The 17,523-nt window shown below is 43.2% G+C and overlaps 2 protein-coding genes across 2 annotated transcripts; both read right to left on the reverse strand.

Moving 5' to 3' along the window:
- Positions 1-391: 391 nt before the first annotated feature.
- Positions 392-2,864, reverse strand: LOC124669539 (vacuolar protein sorting-associated protein 24 homolog 1-like). The gene is made up of 6 exons (XM_047206142.1): positions 2,753-2,864; positions 2,421-2,497; positions 1,902-2,004; positions 1,184-1,305; positions 864-1,055; positions 392-454 (listed from the first exon to the last, which is right to left on the reverse strand). The coding sequence occupies exons 1-6, from the start codon at positions 2,862-2,864 to the stop codon at positions 392-394; spliced, it is 669 nt and encodes a 222-aa protein (XP_047062098.1).
- Positions 2,865-4,286: 1,422 nt separating this feature from the next.
- Positions 4,287-5,597, reverse strand: LOC124679419 (probable cysteine protease RD19D). The gene is made up of 3 exons (XM_047215177.1): positions 5,124-5,597; positions 4,914-5,033; positions 4,287-4,799 (listed from the first exon to the last, which is right to left on the reverse strand). The coding sequence occupies exons 1-3, from the start codon at positions 5,595-5,597 to the stop codon at positions 4,287-4,289; spliced, it is 1,107 nt and encodes a 368-aa protein (XP_047071133.1).
- Between the last annotated feature and the right edge of the window lie 11,926 nt (positions 5,598-17,523).

Consider the following 17,523-nt stretch of genomic DNA (forward strand, 5'->3'; position numbering starts at 1 on the left):
TTTCTAATCTCCTATTATATTCTCTTTGCTTGGCTTTGCCATTTGTTAATAGTGCACTGTAACTTCAGATCTTTTGTCATTTACCCCAGAGAAGAATGCACTCTTACATAGGTGTCTGGAAACGAACGAGTGAATAATATATTTGATTATATACAAGTACAAAAAGCAAACGAGCCATTTGATCTTTATCATACAGCTCGCCAATTGCACTACAATGTATTCAATACCTCAAGCATGAATGGGTGAGAAAAAATATCTCCGTACATCACAAGCCCCCACGTATAAGTATGCAAGGGTGTGTTGTCCCGCAAGAGACATCAATAAATTGAGTTACTTATTAAATTCGGGGCTCAATTGTCAGACCTGATGACCTCACATTGGCAAGCCATGATCAGATCTCTTTTAGTTTTAGATCTTCCTCTTCGTCGTTGGCGCCCTTAGCAACAGCTTGTTGCTGCAATATGTTGGAACAGAAAGGCTCTTAGGTACCATCCAAACTATTATCTATACATCATCCGAATTTAAAATCTTCGACATCCTTTTATGAACAGAGGTAGTACTATAATGCACATGAATCATTTACTCACCAGCCGAAGAGCACACTGTGGCTGTTTTTATAACTTCATTATTGTCGGAATATTTTTATTTTAGAAATCAGAAGCTTATTACCACTACCGGAGTATCGGGCTTTGGTAATCAATAGATTTTTGAAAAATTAAAATAGGATGGTTGATGTCCTACAGTGGAGAACTGGTGTGAGGGGTAAACTCTTGGCAGCACATAATTACTTTTTGCATAGTTAATAGTTTACACAGCTGTAACATGCATGCAAACACACAGAAGGGCACTCGACAAAAGCACACCTCTCCTTGAGCCCTGCCCACTGAGACTTGCTTTATCCCCTGCGCCCTGGCTGCTGCTGGTAGCTGTGAGGAAGTCTCAACTGCTAATTCAGCAAGAACCCTGTCAACCTCCTCTTCAATTTCATCCTCCATGTCCTCAAAGTCCAAAGCCGAATCAATCATGTCACTCGTCATCTCTTCCATCACCTCTGCCTAAATGATAGATCATATTAGCAATTAGAACGCAAGTCTTAAGTTCCGAAGATAGCCTTGCTGGCAACGAACCCAAAGATTTTTTAGCCTCATATGCAAGAGATGTTTAAAGCACAGACATATGTTACCTTTATCATTTCTTTGGTGAATTGTTCCATCGTGGCTGCCAATGCTGGGGCTTTCATTAGTATGCTAATAATTTGCATAACTTCAGCACTCTTCGACAGACAACCAACCATCCTTTCAGTCCCTATAAAATGCAAAATATTGAATTATGCATCAGGAAACGGAAAAAAAAATCTTTGAGCATGACATAACTTAACAAATGTCTTCACATTTCAGGGATGTCAGACATCGACAAGAAGTGGGTAAACTTTTTTATAGAAATGGTAAAAAAAATTATTAGACATGTCAAAAGTGGATCAACTCATATGTAGATTGAAATACTATCAGATGGATGAGTGTCAATCAGAATATGATCCTGATAATGACTTGAGAGTTGAGATTTCATTGTACTAAATTTACTAGTTCTATCATGGTTTGAAGCTTCAAGCAAAACGCAGTAGGATCATGCATTCTCCTATAGCGCATAATACCAAACAAGAGCAGCATTATATGTGTACTCCTAATCAAACAACAACAACTTGTGGGGACTTGGGGAACCACAGCAACTGTCAGAAAGTTAATATTACATTGTGATGCCAAGAGTGGTGTTGAACTGGTTGCTATTGAAATCTGTGTAAGAAAACTAAACCCGAGGCCTGAAGGGCAATGCCACTATAGATTAATAACTATGGGGTAGTGGTTGAAAATGTAAGGTGCATCAGCATCCAGAAAAGATCATACCAATAACTTCTCCAAGACGCATTGAAATCGAATTCAGTTGTGCCTTGTTTTCATGAAGACGGTTTACACCATGTCTTGATCTCACCAGTTCCTTAGCGAGAGTCTGGAACATAAAAAGGAAATTAGAACCACCAACAGTGAAGTAATCTGTGGTATCTACTGGAACGTTAAAAAAAATAAGAAGGATCAAAGCATACAGTCATGGTTATATATTTAATGGTATTAGCTAACCAGCGGTAACTTTTAAACAATGTGCAGAGGAAATTTTGCGAAACACATAACATCAAAAGGACCAAATACCTAGAGCTGCAAATTCCTAGCACAAATTCATTAACTAGCTGTCGTTTTAAGAACTGAAACAGCTCAAAATTTCCAGCCCCAAGAAATCGTAAATAAGGGAGCACACTTTTATATAACGGGGATTTCTGATGAACTTATGCTACTGCTACCTGCTAGACTGTCAAGGATGATATAAAGAGCAGGGGTATATATATGCTTATGCCAGTGACTGATACACACCTTGGCCGATGCCAGGTCGTTGCGCTTGGCAGCCTCCCTGATCGCTTTCTCCACCTTCTTCTCCTCCCGTTGCACCTCTGAGGAAACAAAAAACAAGGATTACCATTAGGTGCATTGCCGATTAATGAGGTCAGCAAGATGCGAACTCTGAGTCAATTATGAGACGCCTTCGCTCCGCGATCATTGATTCAACCGAACCGTGCGGCGATTCCTCTGTACAACCTAGAAATCGCCCCCAAATTGACCCGTACTACATTAAATCTACCAGATTACCAAGCTTACTCACGCAGCAACGGGGAATACAGGTGGTGGCGAGTACAAGACGAAGTTACCACGGATGCGGCGGTCGAGGACGAGGCGCTCGTTCCGGAGGCGGCGCTGCCACTCACGCAGCAACTGCTGCGGCGTCGGCCGCGGCTTCAGCAGGCCCTTCAAGACGTCCATCCGAACCCGCCAGATCAGGAGCGAAAACCGTTCGATATACCGGAGATTCCTCGGGCCCGCCTATTTGCTCCTCCGGCGAGGGCCGTCGTTCCAAAACCCAAAACCTTCCCCCAGTCACACAAGAGCTCGAGGCGGACGGAAGCTGCAACACCGACGGATTTAGGGCATCTCCAGCAGCAGCGTGACCGGTTCTCACACGTCTGTGCGGACAGACGGATCGCCCGCGCATGTTCGACTCAAACGGACTCGTTCGGTGAGACCCATTGAGTCACCAAATTTGATAAACTCATGCATCGGTGCGGACAGGCGCGTGTCCTCCTATGTCCGTCCACGTGGAACGAAGGCCTACATGGCAGCGACGCAACGACCTTGTTTCTCTAGCCATCAATGAAGGTGTAGTTTGATGGCCAAGGACATACGTTCCTCCGTAAGGTTGGAAACGCTTCGGCCGCACACACGCTATTGAAGTCGGGCACTTCATCATCTTCAAGTACGACAATTGTGGCATGCTCACCGTCAAGGTCTTTGACGAGACCATGTGACGCCGTCACTACCACACTGACGAGGATTGACGAGGATGACTAGGAGAGAGCAAAATAAAGACGATGTAGGCTTCTATTATGTTTTTATTAAATTCTTACCAATTTGCTTCAAGCAAATTTGTCTCCAAATATGTATGCAATTTAGGAACTTTTTTTATAAAATTGATCAAACATCGGACATAATGGGTAACCCATCGCTGGCTGGTTGCACTGGCATGGTCGGCCGAACAATGGTCCAAATTTTGTCTGGGCGCAATCCCACGAACATAAACAGACCATTTAGGTCGTTATTTTGGATCGCGCCACTGAGATGCTCTTACGGCTGGCGCGACTCTAAGAATGTTGAAAAGGAAGCCCAAATTAGCCTATATATATATATATATAGTTTTTGTCCGAATATATTTCATCTCTTTTCATGCGAAGAGGCCAAATGATATATCAATCAACACTCACGGCACCATTTTTAATATAAAAATAAAATAAAATTACACATAATTCAGTCATCTTCCTCTTCCACTCGTGACGCCCCGTGAGCGAAACTCGGTGATGCATCCAATCTATAAACACGTGGGAGTCAGAAAAAATATTGTTCACACGGTAACTAAGAAGTCACATGTCGAGGTTCGAAGACTCCAATGACAATGGTTTAACAAGCGGATATTCGAATACTCGACATGTGACCATTAAAAAGTTTGAATGTCATATTTTTTAATGGTGTGATTTTCATATTGTATAATTTATATTATATTGATCAAATTAAAATTAAGGATATTGGGATACGAACAAGACTATAAAAGGGGGACACGGATAGAGTACATGCCTCGTACTGAGCTACTACATGAACACACTACGCTGGTCGCAGGCCATAGTTCCTTGTGGATCACGGCGCCACGGCGACGGCAGAGACCATGCTGTCGACGCCGCAGACGTTGCGGCCGCGGCAGAGTTTGTAGTAGCCTTCCTCGCCCCACTGCTTCCCCCACGAGTTCTTGATGAGCCAGTAGGGGCGGTAACCGAGCCGCAGCGCCGAGAAGCCGCGCGCGCCGTAGCCGACGAGGACCACGCCGTGGTTCAACATCGCCCGCGGGCAGATGAGCGGGCAGGACACGCCGCCGACGTACGTCTGCATGAAGGCTGCGTTGAGGCCCACGGCGAGGGGCCCGCCGCGGACGAGCGCCGCCCGCATCTGGTCCTCGTCGAGGGGCACCGTCGTGAAGTTGGTGACGCGGACGGCGACCTTGCTCCCGTCGAACCGGCACGGCCCCTGCGCGCCCGTGTACGGGTACGCGGCCTGCTCCATCAGCCCGCCGGCCTTCATCAGGTACGCGTACGCGTTCGTCATCAGCCCGCCGGAGCAGCCGTTGTTGCAGTCGTTCTTCGCCACCACGTCACACTTCGCAAGCGATAAAGAGGAACAATTAAATCGGATTGTACTCTGATCGTCTAGCACTCTAGCTCTAGAATAGACTGAAGTAATTAGGAGAGCGGGTGCTTGTTGAGTCCGCACCGTGTGGTCGCAGTCGACCAGCTGCTGCTCGCTGAGGTTGAGGAGCTTCCCCGTGGCGACGAAATTGGCGCCCTCCACCGCGCCGGTCGTGCTGAAAGCCCAGCACGAGCCGCACACACCCTACACATACATGCAAGTTTTCTCGCTAAAAAGAGGGGAACGCACGAGACTGCGTACACTGAGCGAACTATATCGCGCGCATACACATACCTGCATCTTGACCTCAGTGACGGCACCCTTGTCGCGCCAGTCGAAGCTGGCGGGCAGCGCGGCCACCTCCTCCTCCGTCACCGTCGCCGCGGCCGGCATCCCCTGCACGCTGCGCATGACGTGGTCAGCGCCGACGAGGCCCGTGAGTTGCGCCTCGAACTCCTCCTGAGTGAGGTCGGAGAAGGGCGTGACGCCGTGGCGTGCGCCGGGGTCGAGCGCTTGGTGGGCGGCGGCGCGGGCCACGTTCGCCGCGAACACGCGCAGCCTGCGCGCGTACTCCTCCGGGCCGGAGTACTCCTTGCCGTGCCGCCGCACGAACGCCGCGAACTGTGCCTCCAGGAGCAGCCCGGGAAGTCCAGCGCCGTAGCCGGTGTCCGTCACCTGGCGGATGACGTCGTAGCCGGAAGCACCGGCGACGCTGGGCGACGTCACGTAGGCGAGCGCTAGAAGGAGATGGACAAGCCGGGCGGCCATGGTACACATGTATGTAATCCTTGTTTCAGTCCAGCGCCGGACGGGCGTCCTTAATAAGCTAGGATGAGTACTGCGAGGTGGCAGTCATGCAGGGCGCCGCACAGGAGGACGCCTGTCTGTCCTCGAAACGGCGGTGCGCGCGCGTGGCGGCATACATACGCTCAGTGGCGGAGCCAGGAATTGAACCGAGAGGGGTCGAAACCAAGCTCTAAAAAAAATTTCACACAAAAGAGCAAATGTATTCAATAAAAGTGGTCCAAGCAGATTCAATTTGCATATTTCATCAAGTACAACAACAAAATGACTATAAAAAACAAGAACACCAAAATAGAGCTACATTTTGATAAGATAGTATCATACCATTAAGTTGCCTCCTCGTCGGCGTCCATCGAAGGCAGCCGGGGACGAGCCAAGCTGGGGGCAGACGGGCAGGGCCGACCGGTCGAGCAGAGGCTAGGCGATTGGAGTCGGAGATGGGGACGAGCTGAGGTGTTGAGCAGGGGGAGGCGACTGGAGATGAAGGCGGCGGCGGCGGGCTAGCGAGGAAAGGCGGTGGTGGGCCGGCGGGGAAAGGCGGTGGGCCGCCGAAACGGCGACGACAAAGACCGACCTCCTCGACCTGGTCATGGACGCCGAGGCCCTGGCTGAAGCGGAGAAGGAAGCATAGGAGGAGCGGGCGACCCATGCGGCGGTCGACGCCGAGATGGAACAGCTCAGGGTGGCGGCCGCCGCAGCCGCAGAGGACTCCGACTCCGACATATCATGGTCTTTCGATGACCCTGATGCGCCTACCCCGGAGGAGAAGGCGGCGGAGCAGAGGGCTATAGTCGAGTCCTTCGAGACGCTCAAGGACGACGCCGCCAACACGAGGTTGCGGCAGTGCCTGCTAGAGGACGCGGCAGCACACCGAGCCCTAGCGGCTGCATGGGAGGCGGCGGAGAAGCAGACGAGGGAGCGACGCAACGACGGGACCAGCCCGTCAGGCAGCAAGTAGTTTATGCTTCTAGAACTACTTTGTATAGTTTGAATGTACTAGGTTTCTATGATTTCTATATATGTTGCAAATGTTAAAAAAATAGGTCACCCCGATGAGGCACACCCAGACGCAAACGGACGCGCGAACAAAATATGTCCGCGGAGTGACGGAAACGGACGCTCGCGACCACTTTTAGATATCCGAAATGCGTCGCCCCGTTGGAGATGCCTTAGGGTCGATTATTTTTCCCCAATTTTTGAGCCGGGTCGACTGACCCTCCTCGACCCGGTGGTGGCTCCGCCCATGCATACGCTAGTCGGTGCCCGAGTTCTTTTTTTTCTTGGTGACCGAGTTTGGCAGCGTGTAGCCATTTTGGGCCGCGGGCAGGTTTGGGGATAGCTCGTTCAAAACACTATTTGAATTGGCCTTATCTTCGGCCTATCACGATCAGCCCAATATCATCCTTGATGAAGCTGGGGACTAGTGGGGTTTCCCTATACCCCGCCCAGCAGCGTGCGCGAGGGAGTAATCGCCAGCAGGCGATCCCGGGTGGGTCGGCCCATTGGCTTGTTCGCTGATAACAAATAAGTAGTACCGTATTTTTAATAATTGTACACGAACCAGACTGTGGCGTAATAGTTTCAAACCTTGTCCTACTCGACCCGAGTTTGAACCCAGCCATGTGCAGGATTCGCAATAAATTTTTTCAAATTTAAGTAAAATTTGAATCTGAGCAAAATTTGAATTCCAATAGTTTTTTGAATCTAAGCAAAATTTCAATTCGAACAATTTTCTGAATCTAAGCAAAATTTGAATTTGAACAATTTTTTAAATCTGAGCAAAATTTAAATTCGAAGAAATTCGAATCTAAGCAAAATTTGAATCCGAACAGTTTTTCTAAATCTGAGCAAAATTTAAATTCGACCAATTTTTAAATCCGGTCAAAACCGACAGATAGGCCAAAAACCGCACAAAACCCAACTAGAAACCCGAAAAAAACCGAAACTGATACACTAGTGATTGCGGGCCGTGGCCCAAAACTACTTGTTCCCTTAACGATGCCTATTAACACGCGCCAATGAGCGATAAATAGGGATTGGCGGACTAGTGGGGACTAGGGGCGCGATAGGTAGGCCGCATCGCTTTCAAATAAAAATCGGATGCAAAAAATTTCGACGTTTAGATTTTTAGGCGCAACCTGCATAGTGATAGGCACCCTGCTATAAGTAGTTTTGAGTCAAGCTCGGGGATACATTCGAATTAGCCGTTTTCCTAGATGCACGCGTCAATCATGCGAAAAGTGGCAAAGCGTGTGCGGGAGGCCAAGGCAAGATGGCGGGAGAAGCCGAAAAAGGCTGCTACGTTTCGCGGCTAAGCTAGTATCACCTCCTCTCTTCTCTCACCTCCTAGCAAAACACCCCCATTCTTTGCTCTCGACACTGGTGGCGGGGTTGTTCCATTGATCTATATCACCACTCCAAATCCATCCACTTGGGCGGATCCTTGTCCGTCGCAACAGCTGGTCTCCTCCTTCTCCGACCAATGATCGGCGAGAGATATCTCTCTTTCTTTTTCGACTCCGGCAACTCTCCCTCGTGTGCAATGTCGAAGGTAAATCACCGTGCCCTCCAATTTATTGTGTTCCCGTAGTCGATAGTTAGCATGGATGGTAGATTTAGCAGACACGCATGTTAGATCTATTTTCTTAGGGCGAACGGATGAGCCTGATCACCAGGCAGCAACACTGGTATTTGTGATTCATGCTTGGATCCTCCTCATCCACAAAAGATCAGTTATGTGAGCTGCCTATCCACTAGTAACTTATGGTCCGATGCTTCCCCGAGATCAGAGAGGACTACCAATCTGAATTTCATCTACAATAGGAGTGATGTAAAGGTTGTCCAGATGCTTCGGATGAGTAGATCCCCCTTTTATGAAGTAGTTAAGAGGTTTAGGGAGAGAGGGTTACTGCTGTAACATCCCAAAATTTTCCTAATTTTGGAATGTTAAAAAAATTAATAAATTAAGTTGATTGAATTGTTTGACCTTGATTGGAATTATGAATGAAAAGAAATTTTGATGACTTGTTTGGATTTTACTTTTCAACCTTGCTTTAATTTTTTTTTTATATGAGTGGATTAACATGACTATCCAAGTTGTTGAATTTGAGTGGCATATAAAATCTTAATCCAACCATACATGTATTATTAATGAGAGGGAATAAAATGACTTTCCCAATCATGGTGGATTATTTTGCTAGTGTCCTGATTGACTATTTGAATTCCTGGACTCTTCCAAATGTTTCTACCGCTTATTTCAAGAGAGAAGATAATATGACTTCTTCATTTTTATTTTGGATATTAAAATGGTTCTTTTATTTTCGAAAAAGAAACACATTGCTTTTATGTTTTTGTGGAGATTGTATGAATTGAATTGGTTGATTGATGTATTAAATTAAACCCTAAATATATTTTTGGAAATAACGCTTATGTACGTATCCCTAATAGGCCAAAGGGAATAAAATAAATTTTGAAAACTATGTATCAAACTTGAACAGTGTTCACTAGGTTCAATAAAAATATTTTTGTTTTTCTTTTTACAAATTTATCTGAACTTGTTTGATTGAGTTAAAGAAAGCTAGAATGGGAAAAAAACATAACGTGACTTACCTGCACATGAAGCAACCATAGGGCAGGTCACTTGCTGCATGCGCGCACGAAGCGCATCGGCTAGACCGGCGCGGCGCAGCGGAAGCCAACTCCCCGTTTTTGTTTTCTTATTTCCTACCAACGCTGACAGCTGGGACCCACGATTGACGCGTATCTTCTTCAACCTCTAGCCGAGTTTGACATGAACACGAGACTACATAACCGACTCAATTCACAGAAAATTCGCCACGAATTTGTTGAAATCCGTGACCCCTACGACACGAAATCTCCTCTATATAAACTCCAGCATCGTCCTCTCACCGTTTTTCCGAAAATCGCAAACTCTTTATCACCGAAACTTCAATTTCCGATCTTGCCGGAATTCCGCCGCCACCAAACTCGAAGACGAAGTTGCAGGAGTCCACACCCGGCCCTTCTCTTCCCAATATTCCTAGATTACTCGATCGCATCCTCCTAACCTTTGTCCCCATCAGCAGAACCACAAGAACACGCACACGAGGCCGCCGGAGCTTCGCCGGAAACGGGGGAATTCAGTCAGGAACCACCGCAGTTCGGGAGGAGGAAGACGCTGAAGAGGAAGTGAACGACATCTCCTCGTCGAGCCGCACCTCGTCGTATCTTCGTAGAGCCCGGAGGCCAGCGATGTCGCCATCCACGCCCCGACCACCACGTCGTCCTCGTCGCGCGGTAACGCTCCCAGCATAGTAGCTTAGTTCTGTACGTATCTGAACCGGTATCAGTACAAGTTCTGCAACGTTTTTCGTTTTCTATTCTAAAGCGTATGACACGATCGATCGGTTCCACAGTGCTAGCTCCCCTTCCGGTCAAAATTTCAAAATTTTATATCTTCAAATCTAGAGGTTCGTTTTAGATTTTAGTTTTTGCGTTGAATTCGTAATTAAAGGATCTATCTAATGGTACTAGTTTTTCTAATTATAGATTTATTTGAATCTGCAAGTTTAAATTTTAATTTGAATATCGTTTTAGTTATGTTTAAATCTGACTTTCGCTTGAATTAAATTCCTTGGGTTATATATTATTTTTACAAATTAAGTTGGCTGAATCATATCACGCACTGGGGGAGTCGTAGCTGAAGATCAACCGAAGACTTTCGAGACGGAGCAACATAGTCGTGAGATCAAGATCCAATGCTCGATGCGTCACGTCGCCGCATAAACATTAAGACCTGAATACTTTGAAAAATCATAGTTAAATAACCGTAACTCCGTTTTGATTGATTCTTTTTACGTTAGTTTCATAATTTTAATATATACACTTTGATGTTGGAATTTCGAAAATATAAATAATTAATTTTCCATCTTGTAATATTAAAGCGCCTAAACCTTAATTTGAACATATTTGGAGTTATATAAATCCGATTCAGTTAATTCCTTTTAAAAAATTATTTTTATGAACATATCTAATATTTTTAAAACATAAATATTCTACCACGAAATAAATATGTTATTTAATATATATTTGCATTTTCCTTTGTTTTACATGATTATGTGTTTTATTTGGCTCTTTATTTGCAATGGTTGTTTATTGCGTGTAATTTTTCTATGCGTTAGATTTATTCGGAGTGCGAGAGAAAGTTCACGAAGAAGAAATCATCATCAAATATTACTAAGGCAAGTTACACCTTTGTTCAAATTTTTGTCCCAAGTTTTCTATGCATGTCTTTTTCCTTCAAATGAATAGTATGCATGTGTAGGATGTTTTGGTAGATTTTACTTGGTAAATGTTTTACAAGCGCGCGTGCTATTTTGTAGATTGCCATGAGTAGAAGTATTACTTAGTAATATTTCCACTTGATATCATGGCCATAGGAATCCTAAATTTTTCTAAGTGCTATGCTTATGCTATATAAATATCGAAAGGGTTCGAAACAAGAAAATTTCTAAGTACTTGAGCTCTGTTTATGAGCGCAACTTTTCTCCCAAAAGTCTTCTTCAAAATAAAACTAAGTTTTCTTCTGGGCGGAATGGTTTTGACGGGACAACGAGTGTGGAGATTGGTGGAGGACTGCCGCCCAGGATCAAAGAAGTCTGCCATGTTCCAGATGTCAGAAGCTTCCGAGTGCAACCACAATACAATATGGGCTCTGTCTTGGCTAAGTACTTAGTGGGAAACCTCGCCTGGGTACCGCCATTGGGAGGAATTTTGGGCACGGGCGGATCCGGAAGGTGGAGGGGCTACTAAGGAAAAGTTTCGTCGTGACCTCGTCCCGGCCTTAATGAAGATGAAGAATTTTGGCAAAAAGGCTTGGTTGTGAATTGTGGGTAAAGAGCGCAACCTCTCGAGAGTGTTAACCTGATCGATCAGCCGTGTCCACGGTAACAGGACAATTGTGAGCATCTGAAGGATGGAGCCTCTGAAGGATTTCCTCTCTCTTTTCAAACGAGTTTTCAAAACCCTATGGCGTGTGTAATATCGTTCATAGGTGGGTTTTTTGGGCCTTGGTGTGTAATATCCAAGTGCTCGGGACTTGGTGTGTAATATCCAAGTGTTTGGGACTTGGTGTGTCATATCCAAGTGTTATGTTGATTTGGACACTTGGTGTGTAATATCCATGTGCTCCACTCGGCCAATATTATTTATCAAAATTTTGCAAAGTAGGGTAAAAGATTTTCTCTCTAACTTTGTGAAAATTGGCTTTACGCAAATAAAACATCAACCCTCCTCTTGTATGCCTTGCATGTAGATATAGGCTTTTCCTCTTCTTGGTGTAATTTGCCATACATTCAAAGTATTGACCACTCTCGTGGCTGCAACCTTTCATGTTGCAGGTTATTCGATGACTTGTGAGAATGCGTAGGTCGCGAGTCTACACTCAACCAGCCTGTGGCATTGATGGGACTCCAAGATGTTATTTCGTTTTCCGTTGTATTGAGCTAGCCTTTGGCTATGCAAGTTGTAATTATTTGTACTCTGGATTATTCGAATCGTGTAATAAAGACTTGTGTTTTACATGATAATTCATCGACTGTGAGTGCTAGCTAATGATCCAGGGACTAGCATGTTTAATCACAGAGACTTTGGATCCTACCAGATCCGGGGTCGTTACAGATGGTATCAGAGCACAAGTTGACTGTAGGACGTGACCTTAGCCATGGAAAACCTTAGGACTAATAATTTCTAAGTAATTTATGAAATACTCTAGTACTACTCATCTTCTATCTTGAGAGTGAACATTTTCTAATCCCTTCTCTTTTCAAAAATAATAGTTGATCATTACCCACTTCAAAAGACTTCTCAAGACGACATTTATGAAGCATCAACACTACATCAATACTACATGGTCTTCACCAAAGGCGTTTCAAAGTTGAATGTTCATTAAAGATGTTTCAAAAATTGTAGCTACAAGTGTCGAAGACTACGAAGATCTTGAAGGATAATGAAGAGTATTAAGACTTTCAAAGTCCCTGAAGATCTTGAAGATTCTAAGTGACCTATTAGGAACCAAAACTTGATATACTACGCTACAATCGTTAGATGCGATGATTTACGGTATGTTTGTTTTATGGTTTTGTTGACAACAACGAATAAAACTTTTATCCAAATAAGTTTTTATTGGGCTATCCATGTATCTTTCCCTCTTCTAAGTCTATTCTCCCCTATCTCAAACCCTTGGAGGCCAAAATGGAGAAGGACTACAAAACCACAAACACAAAGAAAATGATCTTCTATGAAATTTAAAACTCATAGAAGGGCACTTAACATGGCGTTCTAAGAAGCAAGCTTTTGAAGTCCAACAAGAAGCAATCATCATATCAAGGGAGCTTTGAAGAAGCCAAAAAGATAGAGCTACCAACATAAGACGAGGTTCCAAAGTGAAACCATAGAATTTTTGCAACACCGATGAAAGATTCCTTTTAAGGGTGGTAGCACCCTAGTTTCTCCCCAAACCCTTTCTTTCTTTCTAGCCTTCTCGAATCTCGAGGACGAGATTCCTTTTACGGGTGGTAGTCTGTAACATCCCAAAATTTTCCTAATTTTGGAATGTTAAAAAAATTAATAAATTAAGTTGATTGAATTGTTTGACCTTGATTGGAATTATGAATGAAAAGAAATTTTGATGACTTGTTTGGATTTTACTTTTCAACCTTGCTTTAATTTTTTTTTTATATGAGTGGATTAACATGACTATCCAAGTTGTTGAATTTGAGTGGCATATAAAATCTTAATCCAACCATACATGTATTATTAATGAGAGGGAATAAAATGACTTTCCCAATCATGGTGGATTATTTTGCTAGTGTCCTGATTGACTATTTGAATTCCTGGACTCTTCCAAATGTTTCTACCGCTTATTTCAAGAGAGAAGATAATATGACTTCTTTATTTTTATTTTGGATATTAAAATGGTTCTTTTATTTTCGAAAAAGAAACACATTGCTTTTATGTTTTTGTGGAGATTGTATGAATTGAATTGGTTGATTGATGTATTAAATTAAACCCTAAATATATTTTTGGAAATAACGCTTATGTACGTATCCCTAATAGGCCAAAGGGAATAAAATAAATTTTGAAAACTATGTATCAAACTTGAACAGTGTTCACTAGGTTCAATAAAAATATTTTTGTTTTTCTTTTTACAAATTTATCTGAACTTGTTTGATTGAGTTAAAGAAAGCTAGAATGGGAAAAAAACATAACGTGACTTACCTGCACATGAAGCAACCATAGGGCAGGTCACTTGCTGCATGCGCGCACGAAGCGCATCGGCTAGACCGGCGCGGCGCAGCGGAAGCCAACTCCCCGTTTTTGTTTTCTTATTTCCTACCAACGCTGACAGCTGGGACCAGGGCCGGGCCGGTAAAATCCGGGGCCCTATGCGAAACTCTAAAATAGGCCCATATCTTACTAGATAAATATAACTAAGAAATAACTATAATATATATTTTTGTGCGTCAAAAATTGTAAACTCATGGTATGATCGTATACTCATGGTAAATTCGAATTAAAAGTTCTTTTAAGAGGAGACATATATAGTTTAAAAACCTGACTGGACCAACAGTCCAAAAAAATCTACATCTAATGGTTTTGATGCATTTAAACCGTTTAGGTTTCAAAAAATTGGAAAATACTTCAAAAATCTCAAACGCTTATATTCAAACCTATCCCTAGAAGTACATGTACATAATAACCCTTTTATAAAATTAACCCCATAAGAGAAATACAATATAATTAAATGAAATTTATCTCAATCTCTTAAATATGAGAAGTCAAGATATCTTAATACATTTTTCTAACATGTTTAAGACTTGAACTAGAAATTTATTTGAAGAGGTAGGTTACTACGTGTGATTTATGTATGTAGCTTGAATTAGTTTTATTCAATACTAAAAATAATAATAATAAATTGGATCATAGGCATCAATCACAAAAGAGAGACATAGAAAAAAAAAACAGATTAGAAAAAGAAAGGAGCAGCTGCAGCCTACGAGAATCGAACTTGGAACCTTCTATTAGAAAGGAGAGACAGGGAAAAGAAAAAAACGGAGAAGAAAAAAAAAAACGAGGAATTGGCTGCTGCCAACAGGAATCGAACTTGGAACCACCTTTTTATCAAAATCACCGTAATACCAGTTGGTCTAAATTAATATTACGATTATCTAATAAAGTACACGCTATATAAAAGGGTAAGGTAGAAATTTGGGCCCCCAAAATTTTTGGGCCCTGTGCGCCCGCACGGGCCGCACTCCCGTCGGCCCGGGCCTGGCTGGGACCCACGATTGACGCGTATCTTCTTCAACCTCTAGCCGAGTTTGACATGAACACGAGACTACATAACCGACTCAATTCACAGAAAATTCGCCACGAATTTGTTGAAATCCGTGACCCCTACGACACGAAATCTCCTCTATATAAACTCCAGCATCGTCCTCTCACCGTTTTTCCGAAAATCGCAAACTCTTTATCACCGAAACTTCAATTTCCGATCTTGCCGGAATTCCGCCGCCACCAAACTCGAAGACGAAGTTGCAGGAGTCCACACCCGGCCCTTCTCTTCCCAATATTCCTAGATTACTCGATCGCATCCTCCTAACCTTTGTCCCCATCAGCAGAACCACAAGAACACGCACACGAGGCCGCCGGAGCTTCGCCGGAAACGGGGAATTCAGTCGGGAACCACCGCAGTTCGGGAGGAGGAAGACGCCGAAGAGGAAGTGAACGACATCTCCTCGTCGAGCCGCACCTCGTCGTATCTTCGTAGAGCCCGGAGGCCAGCGATGTCGCCATCCACGCCCCGACCACCACGTCGTCCTCGTCGCGCGGTAACGCTCCCAGCATAGTAGCTTAGTTCTGTACGTATCTGAACCGGTATCAGTACAAGTTCTGCAACGTTTTTCGTTTTCTATTCTAAAGCGTATGACACGATCGATCGGTTCCACAGTGCTAGCTCCCCTTCCGGTCAAAATTTCAAAATTTTATATCTTCAAATCTAGAGGTTCGTTTTAGATTTTAGTTTTTGCGTTGAATTCGTAATTAAAGGATCTATCTAATGGTACTAGTTTTTCTAATTATAGATTTATTTGAATCTGCAAGTTTAAATTTTAATTTGAATATCGTTTTAGTTATGTTTAAATCTGACTTTCGCTTGAATTAAATTCCTTGGGTTATATATTATTTTTACAAATTAAGTTGGCTGAATCGTATCACGCACCGGGGGAGTCGTAGCTGAAGATCAACCGAAGACTTTCGAGACGGAGCAACATAGTCGTGAGATCAAGATCCAATGCTCGATGCGTCACGTCGCCGCATAAACATTAAGACCTGAATACTTTGAAAAATCATAGTTAAATAACCGTAACTCCGTTTTGATTGATTCTTTTTACGTTAGTTTCATAATTTTAATATATACACTTTGATGTTGGAATTTCGAAAATATAAATAATTAATTTTCCATCTTGTAATATTAAAGCGCCTAAACCTTAATTTGAACATATTTGGAGTTATATAAATCCGATTCAGTTAATTCCTTTTAAAAAATTATTTTTATGAACATATCTAATATTTTTAAAACATAAATATTCTACCACGAAATAAATATGTTATTTAATATATATTTGCATTTTCCTTTGTTTTACATGATTATGTGTTTTATTTGGCTCTTTATTTGCAATGGTTGTTTATTGCGTGTAATTTTTCTATGCGTTAGATTTATTCGGAGTGCGAGAGAAAGTTCACGAAGAAGAAATCATCATCAAATATTACTAAGGCAAGTTACACCTTTGTTCAAATTTTTGTCCCAAGTTTTCTATGCATGTCTTTTTCCTTCAAATGAATAGTATGCATGTGTAGGATGTTTTGGTAGATTTTACTTGGTAAATGTTTTACAAGCGCGCGTGCTATTTTGTAGATTGCCATGAGTAGAAGTATTACTTAGTAATATTTCCACTTGATATATAGGAATCCTAAATTTTTCTAAGTGCTATGCTTATGCTATATAAATATCGAAAGGGTTCGAAACAAGAAAATTTCTAAGTACTTGAGCTCTGTTTATGAGCGCAACTTTTCTCCCAAAAGTCTTCTTCAAAATAAAACTAAGTTTTCTTCGGGCGGAATGGTTTTGACGGGACAACGAGTGTGGAGATTGGTGGAGGACTGCCGCCCGGGATCAAAGAAGTCTGCCATGTTCCGGATGTCGAAGCTTCCGGTGCAACCACAATACAATATGGGCTCTGTCTTGGCTAAGTACTTAGTGGGAAACCTCGCACGGGTACCGCCATTGGGAGGAATTTTGGGCACGGGCGGATCCGGAAGGTGGAGGGGCTACTAAGGAAAAGTTTCGTCGTGACCTCGTCCTGGCCTTAATGAAGATGAAGAATTTTGGCAAAAAGGCTTGGTTGTGAATTGTGGGTAAAGAGCGCAACCTCTCGAGAGTGTTAACCTGATCGATCAGCCGTGTCCACGGTAACAGGACAATTTGAGCATCTGAAGGATGGAGCCTCTGAAGGATTTCCTCTCTCTGTTAAAAAGAGTTTTCAAAACCCTATGGCGTGTGTAATATCGTTCATAGGTGGGTTTTTGGGCCTTGGTGTGTAATATCCAAGTGCTCGGGACTTGGTGTGTAATATCCAAGTGTTTGGGACTTGGTGTGTCATATCCAAGTGTTAGGTTGATTTGGACACTTGGTGTGTAATATCCATGTGCTCCACTCGGCCAATATTATTTATCAAAATTTTGCAAAGTAGGGTAAAAGATTTTCTCTCTAACTTTGTGAAAATTGGCTTTACGCAAATAAAACATCAACCCTCCTCTTGTATGCCTTGCA

The sequence above is a fragment of the Lolium rigidum genome, chromosome 7 (assembly GCF_022539505.1).
Source record: "Lolium rigidum isolate FL_2022 chromosome 7, APGP_CSIRO_Lrig_0.1, whole genome shotgun sequence".
NCBI classification, from domain to species: Eukaryota; Viridiplantae; Streptophyta; class Magnoliopsida; order Poales; family Poaceae; genus Lolium; species Lolium rigidum.

Bases quoted from the DNA above. Each gene is read 5' to 3' on its own strand.
- LOC124669539 (XM_047206142.1), bottom strand. From the start codon at position 2,864: ATGGACGTCTTGAAGGGCCTGCTGAAGCCGCGGCCGACGCCGCAGCAG. The intron at 2,498-2,752 runs GTAACTTCGTCT...TTGTTTCCTCAG, and splicing joins CCTCGACCGCCGCATCCGTG to AGGTGCAACGGGAGGAGAAG. The intron at 455-863 runs GTGTGCTTTTGT...AACATATTGCAG, and splicing joins TGGGCAGGGCTCAAGGAGAG to CAACAAGCTGTTGCTAAGGG.
- LOC124679419 (XM_047215177.1), bottom strand. From the start codon at position 5,597: ATGGCCGCCCGGCTTGTCCATCTCCTTCTAGCGCTCGCCTACGTGACG. The intron at 5,034-5,123 runs GTATGTGTATGC...ATGTATGTGTAG, and splicing joins TCACTGAGGTCAAGATGCAG to GGTGTGTGCGGCTCGTGCTG. The intron at 4,800-4,913 runs GTGCGGACTCAA...TCGCTTGCGAAG, and splicing joins TGGTCGACTGCGACCACACG to TGTGACGTGGTGGCGAAGAA.